General features: G+C 41.8%; 2 protein-coding genes across 2 annotated transcripts in view; one reads left to right on the forward strand and one right to left on the reverse strand.

Moving 5' to 3' along the window:
- Nucleotides 1-18,276, forward strand: LOC128736253 (ethanolamine kinase). The gene is made up of 5 exons (XM_053831070.1): nt 1-669; nt 12,263-12,705; nt 12,771-12,997; nt 13,063-13,282; nt 17,893-18,276. The coding sequence occupies exons 1-5, from the start codon at nt 550-552 to the stop codon at nt 17,963-17,965; spliced, it is 1,083 nt and encodes a 360-aa protein (XP_053687045.1). The 5' UTR covers nt 1-549; the 3' UTR covers nt 17,966-18,276.
- LOC128735352 (lipoamide acyltransferase component of branched-chain alpha-keto acid dehydrogenase complex, mitochondrial) overlaps nt 18,211-18,873 on the reverse strand; it is a 9,882-nt gene continuing 9,219 nt past the window's right edge. The window contains exon 4 of the mRNA XM_053830154.1: nt 18,211-18,862. Coding sequence (XP_053686129.1) covers nt 18,623-18,862 — 240 coding nt within the window. The 3' untranslated portion in view covers nt 18,211-18,622. The remainder of the gene's footprint in view (nt 18,863-18,873) is intronic.

The raw sequence follows: 18,873 nt of genomic DNA on the forward strand, positions 1-18,873 counted from the left end.
TTCTGGGCCCGGCGCGATAAGGATTGGTTCGTGTTTTTATTTAATGGAATTTTGTGTTTCATTGCAAACGATTAACTCAAAAGTTTAGTTGTTGCACCGCAGCCGATGGAGAACGCGGTTGATTGCACATTTTAAACCATTGCCAGATTAAAGCCAGTGAGCGAGGCAAGTCGGATCGAAAGAAGCGATTTCGGACAGAATCGTAGTGATATTTTGTGAAAAATATTGATTTAGTTTATTAGCAGACTTAGAAACAGTCTGAAGTCAACAACTTATCAGAGATATACCGGAAGTTAACGGTATTACTGCTCTTTGCGGGAATTGTGTTTCGGCTAATCTTTTCGTCATTTCTGTGGATTTTATTGAGAGGCTGTAAAATCTTGTTGGTACAATCTTTTATCAGTTTGTCGGTCGTCCCAGACGGGGAAACAACCGTAGGTCGTGCGAAAAAGTGCCTTGGCAATTGGTATTGCCGGTGTAAATCAAGTGAACTGCGTGCGTACGACGCAAACTAGGTTGGCGCACCGCCGCGCCGTATCAGCGCATAGGATGGCCGAGACGGTGCCCATGCTAGAGCTAACCGTTGACGAGCACGACGTGATTCGCGGAGCCGAGGAAGTGTTAAAGGCTATCAGGCCGCACTGGCGTTGCGACAGCATCCGGTTCAAGGTTGGTTGAGAGTTTTGTGAGTTCTGTGATATCTGTAGAATAGTTAGTGTTAAGTGTCGTTAAAATTTAAGTGTCGTTAAGCTTTATGACTTGAAGTCTTGTAAAAGGAAATAGCAGCAAAAAACATTTTTTTTATTGTGGGGAAGGTAGACTTAATTTGCGGTAAGTAGCTTGGCAAATGTTGATAAATTCATTTTTATAAAAACTTTCTTGGTAGTGATTCTATAATTTGGAAGAAAATTTCAAAACGAATCTAATAAGTGAAACCAAATAAATATAACAATGATTTGTTTCAAATAATCCCATTTTGAAACATGGGAAAAATGGGCTGATAACGTTTCAAAAATGTGCTTCTGTTTTTTGTATATAATTTTAAAGCGTAAAACTACACACAAAAAGTTTGCCTTTGTATCAGTTTTCTTAGTTGAGCTTTGCGTAGCTACATGTTGCAGCAAAAGAGCAATTTTGTATTCCATTCAGCTATTACCTGACCTCGAGAATGCTAGAAAAAAAAAAATACAATTAGCAAACCGGTCGCAGGTACAGCTTGGCCCGGTGTAGGCATTGCAAATATCTTGCTTCTATTGCAGTGATTAATTCGCAACTCGTTTGTGAACGACCATAACTGGCACAGTAATGTGTGTTTCATTATTGACTGATACCTGTCGCAAGTCTACCTTGGAAACCATTACGGCTGAATTAGCTTATGAATCTGATTTTGTGCTGCCTGCGATTATCATTACTAGTAATTGGTTAATCAATATTTTGAAGTGATTCCTCTTGCTAAATAACCATAATTACGGGAACAAACATTAAAACATGCAGTTTGTCGTCACTGGTACCAATTGTGGCCTGCATTGGTTTTCAATGCGTTGGCCAAATAATTATTATTTATCTGTTGAAATTTGAATTTAGTTAAGTAAATATGTGCTGATGTGCGAAATTTTTTTCTATTTGACCTTGTGGACTTTTCTAATCAATCATTGCAAATAATCACGTATATTAAATAGTGTACAGATATTGAAAGAATTATCAAAAGCAAAAAAAATTGAAGTCTATGGATCTTTTTTGTGGTATTTCAGGATTTTAAATATCTTTTTGAGACAGATCTTTACTGTTACATACCTTAGCCCGGGCAAACGCGAAAGTCAAAATAATATGAAACTGTGTTATGGAAATCGAATAACTTATAAAATATTGAAATATTAAAATTTGATCTTTTCATGGCTGACATAGTTGGTAAAATAACAAAAAATAATATCAAAATACTCAAATCAAATACTTCAAGACCAAAAGACTACTTGTGGACTCTTTAAAGCTACGTTGATGCTCCAGTGATACTGTGGTGTTAGTTGCGGACCTTGCAAGTCAGTACCACTAAAAAGAAACAAAACAACGAATGAGGTGAGTAATAAGGGTGTTCAATAAGTTCGAAAACACTTTAAAAATGTGTTTAAAAATGAAAATACAGGATATCCTTTTCTGAGTCAATTTTTATTGAAGCCGTGTTCATTGAGAACCTTTACGACATATTTGGTGAAAGCACCCCCCCCCCCCCTTTGTGCTTTATGATGAGCTTGAGACGTTTCTCAAAAGAATCACACGCTGCACGCACTTGGTCCATGGGTATCTCGCCCCAGATCTTGGAAATGAGCTTCTTAAATTGGTCCATAGTGCTCACATAACATAAAGCTCTGCTTGACTAGCATGTATGACCATACATAAACGTACAGGGAATTAAGATCCGGGGAGCTGGGAGGCCACAAAGTCTTATCGAGAATATCAGTCAAATTCTCCCGGCACCATGCTTGGACAATATTCGCCGTGTGGGCCGGAGCGCCGCACAGTGGCGCTACTCCATACAAAACATGGCCAAAAGTCAAAAGCTACCTCAAATCGGCTAAAAAAACATCTTTTACTAACTTTGGGTCACTGAATTTAAATTAGGGATCAAAAATCGAAAAAAATGGTCACCTCATTAGGGTGGTTTACAAAATTTAAAAAAATAGTTGCACTTTTTATTTGCGTTATTTGTTGTTGGTTTTTTTTGCACAGCAAATTTTGTATTTGCCCATGAAAGCATAAAAAACTTGTATCACGATGCATTAGGGTGGTTCACAAACCATAAAAATCTTTATTGCAGAAAAATCTTTAGTAAATTTATATAAGTCAGTAATTTCAATTTTGTAGCATAAAATTTTAAAAAAATTTTAGGCTGGTTCAAAACATAATAAAATTGCAATAATTTTTGAAAAGTTTTGTAAAAAATCTCACCTTCACAAAAAACCAATTCATATGGGACTCTTTGGTCTGTGTCAAAATCACAATCACAATCATTCAAACCGGTTCAGCAGTTCAACACCCAGCTAGCAATTTCCTATGTATTTTAAGGTTACAAATGAAAAGTAGGTACGTATGGATATATATCAAACAAAGTCGTATTCGATGCGCAAAACTAGTTTTTACGTACCATTTTGGAAGCGATATACGCATTGAGGAATAATTTTAAACGATTCACTTATATAGGTATTTCTATACGAAAAGATGCGATTAAGTGCGACCAGATTCATATAGCTACACAACTTTGTCCTGAAAATCACATGTTTGTTTGCTGCTATAATACATTGATAAGACGTTGATAGATGAGTTAGTGCTTGCTGGGCAGTTATGAATTTTTAAAGAAAGAAAATTTGGCAAAACTGATGGCGTTTTTGGCGTCACCCTAACTCAGAAGGAACCGGCCTAAGCGCTAAGTAAAAAGGTAGGGGTCTAAAATTTCCCGAAAAGGAACAACTGCACAGAATTACATTAACATTTTTGATATTTATGGAGAAAAGATGATTTTTATAGTGATTTCATTCCCTCTGTGGAACAGAATATCATTCCTTCATATAACGAGAAGAAATCACTTTCAATATACCCGTCAAAAAAATCGACATTGCTTCCTTAGCGCAGCAAAGCGCAGAAAGCCACCTAGTTTTTCGAAAAGTAGAGAAAATTTCGTATAAGATGCATTTAATGTGATCATTTTCTGTCGTTTGCCAACATACTTTCATGATCGCTGAATATTGGTGTTGACTTTCCCATACATTTTATATGGAAGAACAAAATAACATGCTTCAACATGTTCAACTTCAGACAGTTGTCAAAAATTCACTTTAACTTCAAACTGGCTAAAATTTTCAGGTTAACCTCTCAAACTATTCCAGAAAATGGTAAAAATATAATAATGGCAAAAACTTGAAATTGGATTTTTGACTTTTGGCCAGCTTTGCGCCATAGTGCGCCGTCCTGTTGTAAGATGTAATGATCTTTCCCGTAGAGGTCACGAAGTGCCGGGGCCACAACCTGCTCCAGAACCTCGGTCTTATAGTACGCGGCGTTGATTTTCACATTTTTCTCGATAAACACCAGTGGAAGCTTCCCATGCTTGGATTCGGCCTCCCAAACCATCACCGGCGCTCTGGAACCGCGGGACGTTTATGTGGGACGGTGGGATGCTGGACAACGTCGGCGCCCACAGTCGATCATTTTGGACATTGTGCGGCTGTTGCAAGACGAAGAGTTTCTCATCAGAAAACACGAACTCCTAACCAGCGTGCCGCGAAAGTATCAGTTTTGCTCTGTCCATCCTCTTCTTCGTTGTAGCCTCCGTTACCCCGTGAACCTTGCGTTTCTTGTACGGCTTGCATCCCAGGTCCTTTGACATGAGGGTGTGGGCAGTCCCGATCGACACATCCAGGTCAACAGCGGTTTCTACATCGAGCGGTTCATTTTTCGACGAACTCGTTCCCTCACCACCTTACCTTGATGGCTGCTGGCGTCCTCGCTGAACGCGGCCACCCGGGCCTAGCATGATCCTTGGCCGAGCCCGTCTCCTGGTACCGATGGATGGTGTTATAGATGAAATTCCGCTTCACCCCGTGGGATTTCAACCGCCGAAATATGTCGCCGGGTCACTCACCTCTCGCAAACAACTTTACTACGACGTTGCGGTACTCTTTCATCGCGCGCGGTATACAAATAACAAATGACATCAAGTCGACACCTTACGCGTCGGTTAGCCTATATTTAAGGGTAAAGCTGACACCAATATCAATACATCATCATGTGCATTCGATGCGCACTTACACGACGATGAAAAGTTATATTCGAACTTATTGAACACACTGTAGGTGACGAAAACGAAACGAAAACTAACGATTGGAAATTAGGAACATGGAACTGTCGGTCCTCAAGTTTCCTCGGAAATACCCACGTGCTTTTTGAAGATGTGAAGAGCACCAAGTTCGATATCGTGGCGCTGCAGGAGTTATACACTCAACCCTCGCTAATATGAAAAACAGCTCATTCAGATTAGGCGAGTTCATTTTTAATCTGAATATTTGGTAACTATTCATTTTCACACACGCGCAAGACGCGCACCCTATGAACTTGTTGTTTTGATTTGACGAAAACAAACGTTTTGAAAACATCTCAAACATGCGCGAATTCTAAAGGTTCGGTTTGTATAATACGAAATTGGCTCGGCAGTTTCGACTAAAATGGTCTATTTTGAGTGCTGGAGAGAGATAAGTTGCATATGAGCTATATTGCCAAAGCTCCTGAGCAAGAGGAAACGCATTAAGATTTTTTGCTTTTTTTTAATTTACCGGTCCACTTTAACGTCAATTGTGTTTGACGCTTGATCGGTTTTTAATGTGAACGCATTCATACCACCGGGGTACAGATTAAAAATGTTTAGATTAAAGAAGGTCATACCAACGGGGGTACACGGTACTGGAAAGGAACGATGGTACGTACATATGAGGATGGTAACAGCATACACCAGAGCTGCGACAATACACACGAGCTGGGCACAGCTTCCCTACTAGCACAGTTGTTAGAAAACAGTTGTCACAACCGAAGTACGACTAATTCCAGTCATTAATAAGTTGCTTCAACTAGGAGTGCCAATAATGTGCTACTTGGGTTTTATAGTGATGTGCGAGAAGCGGGTGATCGGGTGATGTCCCATCAACCCGCGAATCTACAGATTAAGAATTAAGGGTCAATTCTTTAATATTAGCATAATTGACGTCACAGCCCTCACCTCGGAAGTACCGCTGACGACAAAGACTGAAAGCTACGCGTGAGGTGAATGAAACCCCTCTTTAGGACTGTTGGAGTGCCGTGAAAACAGCCACTAACAGCGAAGCGGAGAATGTCTTAAGTCGTGTGGCATCGAGTCGACGTAACGAATGATTTGACGAGGAATACCAGCAGATATTGGATCAAAAGAACGCGGGTACAAATGCTTCGTAGACTGATACAAACAGAAGCGGAGACAGCAAACCTGACTCTTCCAGGAGAAGAAGCGCTACCAGAAGGAGAAGGAGTGTGAAGAACTCGAGCAACTATACCGCTTTCACGGCACACGGAGGTTCTATCAAAGAATCAACGAATTTCGCAAAGGCTTTGTGCCGCGGGTCGAAATGTACAGAGACAAAGATGGAGGAATTTTGACTGACGACCGTGCGGTATTCGAAAGGTGGAAGCAGCCGATCAACACCTGAATGGTGTGCCGGCGGAATACCACGATAGTAAAGGAAGTGACATTTATTTGTGCAACATGCAACGGAGATGTGCCACCCCCATCGATAAGCGAAGGTAAAGAAGCCATCCACCGGCTGAAGAACAACAAAGCAGCAGGAAAGGATGCCATTGGAGCGGAACATATAGTATCAGAATGGGCCTGGACAAGTTGGCCAGCTGTTTGCATCAATTGATTGTCAAAATTTCGGATACGGAACGACTACCGGAGGAGTGGAAAGACGGGACAAGACAAACAATAAGCTGGATTGTGAGAACTACCGAGCGATCACTATCCTGAATGCCGCCCACAAAGTGCTTTCCCAAGTCATCACCCATCGACTATCGCCAATATATACGTGGGAAGTTATCAGGCCGGCTTCATGGTGGATCGGTTTTCAGCGGACCAAATCTTCACCCTACGGCAGATCCTCCAGTCCTCACGCATCACCTGTGTATTGATTTCAAAGTCGCATATGATTGTGTAAACCAGTGATGGCCAAACTGCGGCCTGCGCGGCGCATGCATCTCTTGAATATGGTCCTTGCGGCCCGCGGACTGGTTTGATGCATGGAGGACGGGAACAATAGGTTAAATTTATTAATGTCAGAAGTCATTTCGGGCCGCGGATCTATTGAGGAGATCTGATTTAGCGCGCATTATTATTATACCATGGCCACCACTGGTGTAAACCGACAAGAGCTATGGAAAATTCTGGACGAAAATGGTTTTCAGAGTAAGCTTGCTCGATTTTTTATGACTGCGTTGGATGGAATTCAGTGCTGTGTGAGAATCTCGGGTGGATTGTCGGACCCATTCGAATCTCGCAGGGGACTTCGACAAGGAGATGTTCTTTCTTGCCTGCTATTCAACATTGCGTTTGAAGGTGTTGTAAGATAACACATCCATGCATATTTGTTCCAATCAAGCTTACTTACTCTAAAAAAAAAAGCAAAAACTAGGTACTACATTTCGTTATCGAAACTGACCTTCTTTTTTATACGACAGACTTCGCAGCCAGCTGTCAAGAGTGCAGGACAATTGCAGGGCCAGTTGCTACGATCCTATTGACTCTAACAGTCTCTCCCAGCCGAGAATCGAACATACGACGACTGGCTTATTAGGCCAGCATCATACCCCGAGACCAACTGGGAGGCTACTTACACTATGGTTGTTAAATCTTGGAGAAAATCATCGACTATTGAACACCACGGTGCAGGTGGCTTTTTTGTGAGAGCCTACCTTTTCACTGCTTAACGTTGATAAGTGAGTTTGCTGATACATCTCTGTTTTTGATAACAGCTTGCTAATACGGTAAATAATGCTTTTGTCGAAATCCCGTTCAGTCGAAGCCGTAATCATTGAATTACAAGACGAATTATCGAATGTGCTTTTTCTGTCAAGTCAAATATTTTCTACTTTATATAGCGCATTTTGTCCCTCAATAGACTCACAGTCAAACAATTTTATCAGATAAAAATTTGCTTACACCAGGTTACAGTACGCTTCAAATACTTAGGATTCGAAATCAATGGCGTACTTTACTTTACTACCAAGCAATCAATATTCTAGGTTAGTGGAAAGTTATGATGCCGACTTCATAGACGAGCAATTGACAACGGATCAAATCTTAGTATTGCGGCGAATTCTCCAAAACTATCGAGAATCCCAACTTCCATCGGCTTCAAGGTTGCTTCTGGGTGCTATCAACTGCGAAGAGCTATGAAAAATAATGAACTAGAACGACACTTTCGGAAATCTGACAGGACTCATTAAGCCCACGCCGGATAGTGTATGGTGCCATTGGAGGATATCGGGCGCTTTATTAAGCTCGTAAGTATTGGTTGCATCATTTGTTCGTTGACTTCACAGCCGCATATGATACCATCGACCGGAAAGTGCTATGGAAAATCATGGAAACTGATTAAATCTACGCTGGATGGTATACAGTGCTGTGTTCGGATTTCGGGTGAATTGTCAAGTTCATTCGAATCACACAGAGGGCTTCGTCAAGGTGATGGTCTTTCATGGCTACTGTTCAACATAGCGCTACAAGGTGTTATGAACCGAGCGGATATCAACACGCGGGGCACGATATTCACCAAATCTAGTCAATTCGTCTGCTTTGCCGATGACATGGATATTATCGGCAGAACATCTGTGGCGGTAGCTGAACAGCGAATAAAGCGCGAAGCAGAAAAGATTGGCTTGAAGGTAAATACGTCTAAAACAAAGTACATGCTGGTCAGCTGAACCGAGTATATTGATCGACGGCGAAGAGTTTGATGTAGTCGATGAATTTGTCTACCTTGGCTCACTGGTAACGGCGAACAATGATACCAGCCGTGAGATTCGGAGGTGTATTATCAGCGGAAGTCGTGCTTACTATGGGCTTCACAAGCAATTAGGGTCGAGCAGACTAAGTCCCCGTACAAAGTGCACCCTGTACAAGATGCTTATTAGACCGGTTGTTCTCTACGGGAATGAAACATGGACAATGCTCGAGGAGGATCTGCGATCGGAGTTTTTGAACGACGAGTGCTAAGAACGATCTTCGGCGGCGTACAGGAGAACGGAGTATGGAGGCGGAGGATGAACCATGAACTCGCACAGCTCTATGGCGAACCCAGTATCCAGAAGGTGATCTGGCGGAGAGTACTCGGTGCCCGAGGAATTGGAGAGCGGTAGCCCTCAACCGAGTTACATGGAGAAACTTTGTTCAACAGGCTTTGTCTTAGGACGGCAAGCCACCTAAGTAAGTAAGTAAGTATTGGCTGCATCATTCCAACATCTCACTAGACGACGTTATGAAATTTGCAGGGCACTATCTCCTGCAAATCCAGAGAATTCATCTGCTTCCTTGATGACGTAGACATTATCGGAAAGACGTTCCAGGCAGTACAGCAAGCTGGAACGTGAACTAGTGAAAGTTGAATTGATGATGTAAACGTTACCAAATACCTGTTGGCATAGGCTCGTATAGGCAATAGTGACGTAATCGATGGAATCTTCCTAGAGGCAGTAGATGAATCGTTGGATAACAACTTACTACAGACTCCACAAAACCTTAAGATCTGGTAGCTTTATCCCCGTACAAAGCGTATTATACAACAACACTGTAATAAGACAAATGGTTAACCCTATAGCGTCAAAGAGAAATTCTATTAGTTTTTTGAGAAGGGTGCTCAAAAAATGGTATTAAAGTCGTATCGAAGATTTAAATGCACAAGCCTGCTAGCACTTAGAGATATTCGGATGCATACCTGGAGCAACTAAATTGTTCTGAGATCTGGGACTTTAAAGACTTCTGCACGCTATGTCCGAAGGTACTTATTAGTTAACTCACATGCACCTCAGATTTTTCTTCACAGGATGTTAGTATTAATCAAAACAATTAATTTAGAGAAGGTCTTAAAATATTCTATCTTGGGTTTTTTGAAAAATTCAATTTTCAAGATTATTTAGGGGTCATCCCCTCTCAAGAGATCATATTCGTTGTAATCGACCATTGATCGGATTGATCAATCCGTACAAAACTTTGGAAAAGTGAAGGTGGGGTCGGAATGAGCAATTATACCAAATTTGGTTGAAATCGGATGTGATCAACTACAACGGATATGATCACTTGAGAGGGAATGACCCCTAAATAACCTTGAAAATTGAATTTTTCAAAAAACCCAAGATAGAATATTTTAAGACCTGCTCTAAATTAATTGTTTTGATTAATACTAACATCCTGTGAAGAGAAATCTGAGGTGCATGTAAGTTAAATAATAAGTGCCTTCAGACAGAGCGTGTTCTGGTCTTTCGCGCTAGAGTGCCCAACGTATTGAATCAAGACCGTCGAGGAAAGTATGGTTAAACATCTAAGTAACAATTTTCAGTTGGAACACAAGATGAACAGTTCTTGTGGAAGCAAATGACAAAAATCGCGTCAGAGCAGAATAAAGCTGCAAAATGCAAGAACTGCCGAAAGACGCTGCATCATCTATAGAAACCAGATCACTTTGAACTCGTTTTTCCGGAAATGGACGATTGCATCTCCAGGTACAACGCATGGAGTTTCTATGAAATGTTCAACGGCAACGCTAACTGGAGCGTGCCAACCCGCGTAATGTGTAGTGACAGGGATGGGAACTTGATTACCAATAAATCTGGGGTCGAGCCCCAATCCAATGTACTGTGGAATGGGGAAGGAATGGGTTCGTTGAAAATAATAGGGTAGGGAATGAGTATAACGTACGAGCTGTGGATTCGCCAAACTTTGACGAAGTAAAGAAACCAGTTATAGAACTGAAGAACGTAGAGAGAGCTTGGAAGATTGGTGTACTTACCATTTACAATCGTCTCCTAGACTTTTCGGATTACATTGATATCAATGGTGTTAGTCGTTGAATTGTGGAAGAAGCTGTCAGATACTTTCAAAAGGGAGGATGTGAAAAATGAGCTCTCATTATAAAATTGGCCCAAAGCGAAGTTCATGATGGTTGGTAGAAAGTGTGGTAGCAAGTCAGGTGTTACCAACATGTTTGTACTGCGACAAAAAGGCCGTGAGAAAATGAAATGATTGGGGGCCACATCAATTAAGGACGACAAATTGGGCGGCGGGGTGTGGCGGACACGCATGAATCACAAAGTGTATCAAGCGTACAAATCTGCGAATATAGGCAAATGAATAAAATACGGCTGTACATGTAGCGACAATGCCGGATCAACTACCAGCAATATTATTTTTAGCAGAAATCCCGAAATCTTTTTGATAAAAAACCACGATAACAATTTATAGCTAGTAAGCCTTACTTATTTTGCTCATCATACTGTTCTTCTTCTTCTTCAGCAGCATAGAGCCGGGGTTGCTCGTGCTGTTTTAAGCACTCGTCTCCATTCAACTCGGTCTTGGGCCACTCGTCGCCAATTTCCGAATTGTCTCAGAAGTCGCAAATCGCTTTCGACCTGGTCGAGCCATCGTGCACGTTGGGCCCCCCTGTTCCTGGTACCGGTGGGGTTCCCTACTAGCACAGTTGTTACAATTCAGTTGTGGCAACCGATTTGCGACTGATTTTAGTCATAAATAAGTTTCTGCAACCATAAGTGCGAAAAATGTGCTGCTTGGGTTGTTGAAGAGTACTATTTTCGTCGCACTGTCGTCCGGCATCCTTCCGACGTGTCCGGCCCACCGTAGCCTGCTAACTTTCGCTAGATGTACGATGGAAGTCTCCCCAAGCAGTGCCTGTAGCTCGTGATTCATACGCCTTCGCCACTCTCCGCTTTCAGTTTGTACTCCGCCAAATATCGTCCGCAGCATTTTCCGCTCAAACACGGCAAGGGCCCATATGTCCTCCGTAAGCAGCGTCACGGTTTCAAGTTCATCACACTGTTGCGTTATGATAATTAATCACTTCTTTGGAGAAAAACTGATTTGCCTGGGAAAACTAGAGAGGAAGCAATTAAATTAATGCATTAATGACTTCAAGTCTCTCTTTCTTGTAAGAAAGATCTATAAAATTCAATGTGTTATAGAGGTATTCTGCAGTAATTGCTTTTATTTTGTATTATTTTCTTTGGCTGTTTAAAGTGGCACCCAAAAAAAATTTTTTTTTTGTATTTAAAAATTAAACGCAATCCAAACAATCAACATGTCAAGATAAGATTATGTCTTCAATATTAAAAATAATAGATGCCATAGAGTTATTGTGTACCGTTGAAGCACGTGTCTTTGTTATCTTCATAACAAAGCTGACCGCTTTGAATATTCATCAAAACATAAAAGCCTAATAAATGAAATCCCTCCTATGGCGGCCACGATTCACTGGTGACATCTAATCGATCAAAGAGACCTTACTAATTACTTAGATGAAACATGAGGGATTATTTGATGAAATACTGTCATTCCAGGCGGTGATATTGTAGAATAGTTCATTCCGTCCAAATAGGCTGGTAGAACCAATTGCTATCATTGTTACCCGTGTGTCCCATCAATTGATTCAATTTACACCAATCAATAAACACCTACCAATTTCAGCTTTTTACAGACGGAATCACGAACAAACTGGTCGGATGCTTCAATCAGAACAACAATCGAAGCGATGGCGAGGGAGACTTCGACGCTGACGCAAGCAGCGCCGGCGAGGTCGTACTGGTACGGGTTTACGGAAACAAAACCGATCTGCTTATCGATCGCAAAAAGGAAACGGAGAACATTCAACTGCTGCACCGGTATGGCTATGCACCCTCACTGTATGCCACTTTCCGCAATGGGCTTGCCTACGAGTATGTGCCGGGTGTTACGTTGACACCGGAAAGCTGCAGGGAGGAGCGCGTCTGGCGCCTAGTAGCGAAACGGATGGCTCAGATGCACAAGGTGGAACAACCCGGTTCTTCGAAGCAACCTATGCTACGGGAAAAGCTCAATCAGTTCCTCAAACTCGTTCCGCAGATTTTTAGTGACCCAGTGAAACACACAAGGTGTGTTAGAGCCTGCTGAAATCAAGAATTGTTATTGAGTTTTTCGTCTCCGTTTTTTTTTTCAGGATATCGAAAATATTTCCGAATGTGACAGAGCTCAGACGTGATTTTGATGAACTGTACGGCAAATTGAGTCAACTGGCTAGCCCGGTCGTGTTTTGCCATAACGATTTACTGCTGGGCAATGTTATCTACAACGCGGAGCGTGATCGTGTCACGTTCATCGATTACGAGTACGCTGCCTACAATCATCAGGCTTTCGATATTGGTAATCATTTTACGGAGTTTGCAGGTAATAGTCGTACCGTTAAAAGGATACGGAGTGTAAATAATCTTGTTGAATTTTTATTCTGATAGGAATCGATGAGATCGATTATAATCGGTATCCGGGAAAAGAATTTCAACTGCGATGGTTGAAGGTCTATTTGGACGAGTTTACAGGGTCCCGCGGTACCGACAGCGATGTCGAGCGGTTGTACGTGCAGGTGAATCAATTTGCGCTGGCGTCGCACTTTCTGTGGACAATTTGGGCGCTCATCCAGGCGGAGCACTCGACGATTGCGTTTGACTTTATACAGTGAGTATTTGGAAAAGTGCCGAAAAGTTTTGTTTTACGATTACAGCAGTTTCCCGAAAAAGGCGGTTTCGAATAAGAACGTTTCCAATAAGGACGGTCTGTAGTGATTCCATTAAGGCGGTCAAACGTTCTTATTGAAGTCTACGCAGCATATGGAAATTGACCTAATTGGTTCCAACATGGAATAGTTCGTCATCCTGCTTGTATAGAAGGTTGTAGTCTTCGACAAAGTTGTTCAGTAGATCAACGAGTTTTCGTTGGATTATAGTATTTTGGAATTGTAACATGCAACAACTTCTACGGATGCAAGTCCGTTCGAAACTTGCATTAATGCTAACTCTTCCGGTGTTATTTGCGCTATAAAGCATGTCATGAAGTTTCGAAGGGAGTTGCAGGCTACGGCACCGAGGCTGGCTACGCAATCCATAGAAGTTGTTGCATGCCACTAACGTATCTAGGCAGACAAATATATCGACCACTTCAAAAATGTCTCCATCTGTCACCACCACAGTTCCAACATCCAAAGAGCTACCATACTCTCTACCAACCACAATTTACTTCGTTTTGACAGAATTTTTGATAAGCCCTATCCTCGCAACTTCCTCCTTAAGATGCGGATACGGCCTCTTCCACTTTCTATGGTTAACACCGATGCTATCGATGTCGTCCCCGAACCCTAAGAGCATGTGAGATTACTTAACGCCTAACTCTTCCGGTGATATTCACACTCAGGGCCCGAAAACGTCACCTTCAATTGCATAGCGTCACTCAACAATGAAGCAGTGAAGCTTCAGTTTCAACAGAAGCAGCATCGCTTCACTTTCAAACTGGCTTCAGTCAGTGTCAGCGGAAAGGGTTTCACTTCGTACACATTTGTACTTTTCTATCAAATATTCAGAAGAAGGCCAGCAACTTTGAATGCAAATGAATTGAATTTGAGTAACATTTCCTGTCAATGTCGACAAATCGTGCCTGACTTTCTGCCGTCGTCAATTGAAACAGCCACCAACTTTAACTGAAGCTTGCTTCATGTATAAAGCGAAGGTAAGAGAAAGTCAGATTCATTTATTTGTTTCGACGATGCCGGGCCCTGTTCATGCTAACGTTTGCATTAACAAAATTGACTTTTTTCGGATGGTGATAAAAAAGAACTAAGACAACTAATTGAGTGCGATAAATTTCTCATGGAAGCTTATTATATTAGTTTACTTGCAAAAAATTCAACGCCTTGAAAGCAACCTTCCGGCAGTTAACCGGAGCAGCCGCCATGGTGGACGAAACCATGCATGTAGGCATGTTTTTGAGTTCTTTTTTCGTTTTATTTATCGATTACTCCTCAATTTTCGCGACAAAACTGTTGGAGTTGATCTTACGCTTCAGGTTTGTCCAGAAATTCTTGATGGGACGCAGCTGGGGGACCGACTTGGGTACCAGCCGTTCCATATCCTTCAACGATCGGTTCGAGTAGTGGGCCGACGCCAGAGCCGGCCAGAACACCACGTCTTCGCCCTTATGGTATTTCTAGATGAACGATGCAACTTCTGACAGGCACTTCGTACTATAAAATTCCCCGTTCACGCCCAGCTCGGAGCGAAAGAAGAGCGGCTTTGACATCCCCTTCTCGCTGATTGTCAGCCACAGCAGCACCTTCTTTGGGAACTTGGGGTGCGAAATGAACTTCACCTCGGAGCTCACTTGCTTCGTGGGGAAGTAAAATACGAAGTTCCCTGTCAGTCGTTGCCATCCAGGGTGAGATAGGTCTCGTCGTCCCTCACCGCCGCCACGTCGCGATTCGTTGGGAAAATCATCTTGACCATCTTATTCAACCGCTGCCGCTGCGTCATTGCCTGCAGCTCCGAGACCAGTGGACGGGACATATCGCTTCCTGATATGTATGTCCATGTTCACCAGGTACTTTTTCACTGTTTGGCCGGTTAAACCGACCTCCCGACCAAGCGCACGCAGCGATGTAGCCACTTTTCGACGCGGCGGGGTTCTTTGAACGCGCACACTTCTGTTCGGAGTATCTTCACTGTTTTCGCCACCACGGTTAAAGTACGACTGAAAGAGCTATAGAATTTTCTTTGCAAGTAAGCTAATATGATTACCTTCCATGCGAAACTTATCAAACTCAATTAGGGTTTATTTCTAATTCCTGTCGTAGTAAGTAAAGCCATTCTAATTTTTATCATTTGTTGGATGGATTTAATGAATACTCCAAAACTTCTTGTGCTGATTTGTTTAAAACACACTTACCATCCGATCCGTGAACATTGGAATCACAGAAAAGCGATTATTAAGGCATATTATTGAAATTACGCAACTGACTTTATTTCTTAAATTCGTCGTACCGTTTTAAAATCCGTCCATCAAAATTTTTCATCGCCCGAACTAAAATTTACAGCAATATTTACGAAGCTAGGGCGCGCGTATTTGTGTAGGACGGCATGACAAATGTTATGCTGCAAAATTTCTGCAGGTCAGGCAAGTTTTCCTGGCTGTAGAATAACGACAATGCCTTGCATGAGTTATTTTCATTTTATGAATGACGGAAATTGAAACGATTAGTCGACACGAAAAAACGTAGGAAATTCGGCTGGTAGGACTGCTTTAGTGATAAAAAGCATTTAAATAAATCTTTGCTCACTTTGATTGATCACTTATGATAGTCAACCAACTAAAATATTAGGGAATAACTAGTTTTGCATTGTGTGTCATAAAAATGCTGATATTTTTAATAATTTGTGTTGGATAGGACGGGAATAGGCAATTACGACGAAGCAGCCACATGCCCTAGCTCTCTTAGTTTTTTTTATCACCATCCGAAAAAAGTCCATTTTTTTACACGCATACGTGCCCTTCTGGCATACACAAAAAGTAGGCTTAAAGTGGGCTGGTATTTATACAAATGGTATACCAATCGAATGCAGCATAATATCAGATCACATCCAAGAATTTTCTGGTCGTTCATTGACAGTAAAAGGAAAGAGGAAGGCTTACCTAAAGATACGTTTTAGGGAGATAGTCATGGCAGCATGGTGCAAGAAAAATGTACTTTCTTCACCCAACATTTTGAGCTCAATTTCCGTAATTCCGTTGCTAAAACTGCGTAAATCAATACAGCATTACGCATTACCCCTGGGGACGTCTTAGATTTTAGTCTACCTGCGTCCTTCAGGTTCTCATATATCGCATATATCACGATGACTTCAGATTTCCATGGAACGAAGGAAGAAAGATTCTAATGGCAACTCTGGCGAAGAACAGACATGACTAGTAATGACAACCTACAACAATCTATACCTATAAAAATGGATTTCTGTCTGCCTGTGTCTATGTTCCTTATAGAATCGAAAACTACTGAACGGATCGGCGTGAAAATTTGCATGTAGGGGTTTTTGGGGCCAGGGAAGGTTCTCTCGATGGCAAAAGACCCCTCCCCCCACTAAGAGGGGGTCTCCCACACAAATCTATGCCTATAAAAATGGATTTCTGTCTGCCCTATGTTCCTTTTTAAGAGGGGGGCTTCCATACAAATGAAATTCAAATTTCCTCATAACTCGAGAACTAATTAAGCAAATGGAACAAAATTTGACATGTGGGTGTTTTTGGAGACAAGAATTTTTTCTATGGTGACTTGAAACCTCTCCACGCTTTAGGACGGGGGCTCCTATACAAATGAAATACAAATTTCCTCATAACTCGAGAACTAATCAAGCAAATGGAACCAAATTTGGCATGTAGGGGTTTTGGAGGCAGGATTTTTTTAATGATGGTTTGAGACCCCTCACCCCTGTGGTAGGGGGATAAGGACTCTCATACAAATAAAACAGAAATTTTTGCGTAACTCAAAAACTAATCGAACTCGAGAGATTTTAGACTCTCATAAAATATTAATCAATAACAAGACCACCAAAAACTATCAATAGTAACATTAGATAATTTAGCGCGAGGCGGCCACAGGCTGCGAGTGTTGCCGGCGACCTGCCGTCGGAAGCGCCGGCCACTGCGGGGGGCAGCCCCCCCTTAGAGATCACCTCTATCTAGGTTTATTTATTTTCCTAGATCTACTGACCTCTATTACTTTCCTTCAGTTGGGTCACCCCTGAGAAATGGTACTTTCTACGAAACGATTTTCCGTGAAATGGTACATCCCGCGTAAGGTTTTTCGCGAAATGGTATTCTGCGAAACTCTATATTCCGCGTTATGGTCAACCGGGAATTGGTGTTCCGCAAAATGGTATTCGGCGAAATGGTTTGTAATGATGGCGAATATTTAAATGCTATCCGCTTTATTTTATCAAGCTAAGCAATGGGGGGAGTAGTTTTCTATTTTATAGTGAGGAAAATTTGTATATTAAAACACCCATGAACTCCTCAGAAACTTGCAAAACACGAGATTGTGATAAAGATCATCCAAGATATAGGATTTATGTACAACACAGTTTAATTTGTGGCAATACGAAGTTTGTCGGGTCAGCTAGTATGTATATATAATCTAATGATAAGTGTCTAATAAGTTCCCGAATGGCGCTATGTTTTACATTTACGGTTTTGCTGTCAGTATATCTAATTAACTCTGTTTTCCGATTGTATCATACTTTTTCTAGGTTCGCTGAAAACCGTTACCGGGAATACCTACGTAGACGCGCTGAGTTTCTCGCGTTGACCTATCAGAACTGAAGATCGCGGCCGCGGCTCTCTTGGATCGAAATGTCCGTTTGGATTAATTACGAACAACCCTAGAACGATTGTCATTCCACAGACTAGTTAAACCGGGACCAAAAGCTCAATGCATCACAGTCAAAAATAGGTAGAAATAGGTTTTAGAAAAATAAATTGAATAGGCCAAAGCAATACATATATTGTGGTTAGCTTAGCTATTGTTTGTTTGATAGTTTGCTCGACAAATGATCGTTAGTTTGTTTTCAACAACATTTTTTAATCGATTTCGTATGTTTTAATTCGGAATAAAAATTTACCGCACTGCTTCAAGTCAATTTATTTCCTATTATATATACAGACCTGCTTTGAAACGTTTCACGTTCTTATGGCTCAAGTTTGAGAACATCCTAACTACATAGAAAAAAGTAAAAATCTCTCACATAAACGAAGTGATTTAGTAAATGTAAATGCAATATTGGCTTAGAACTTGCTCCTAAATGCAATCGTTTCAGATTTAGCGTTCTTGCTAGCGATGCCCAACGTGTGCCAACACTTGCGCATGGGTAAATTTCCAATTTTATCGATGTTTCAGGAATATAATAAACTAAATTTACGCATGCACAAATATCTGCGAATCGATCATCGTGGGCAGGGGCTCGCTTTTGGTTCCGACGCCTACTTGGCTGCCAGCAGGAAGAGATGTGGATTTTCGAGCCATTTTTTCCAGGCATTCGAGAAGCTGGCCATCGTAACACCATCGATGACTCGGTGGTCTGCTGACCAGCTGACCGTCATGATATTGGCCGCAATTACGTTCCCGTTGGCGTCGAATCGCGGCAGCAGCCGAGTTTGACCGATAGCACCGATCGCCACCTGTGGCGCTAGGATGCACGGGTGAGTATAGGTACCGCCGACCTGAAAGGATG

This window comes from Sabethes cyaneus, chromosome 1 (genome assembly GCF_943734655.1).
Source record: "Sabethes cyaneus chromosome 1, idSabCyanKW18_F2, whole genome shotgun sequence".
In the NCBI taxonomy this organism is placed as follows: Eukaryota; Metazoa; Arthropoda; class Insecta; order Diptera; family Culicidae; genus Sabethes; species Sabethes cyaneus.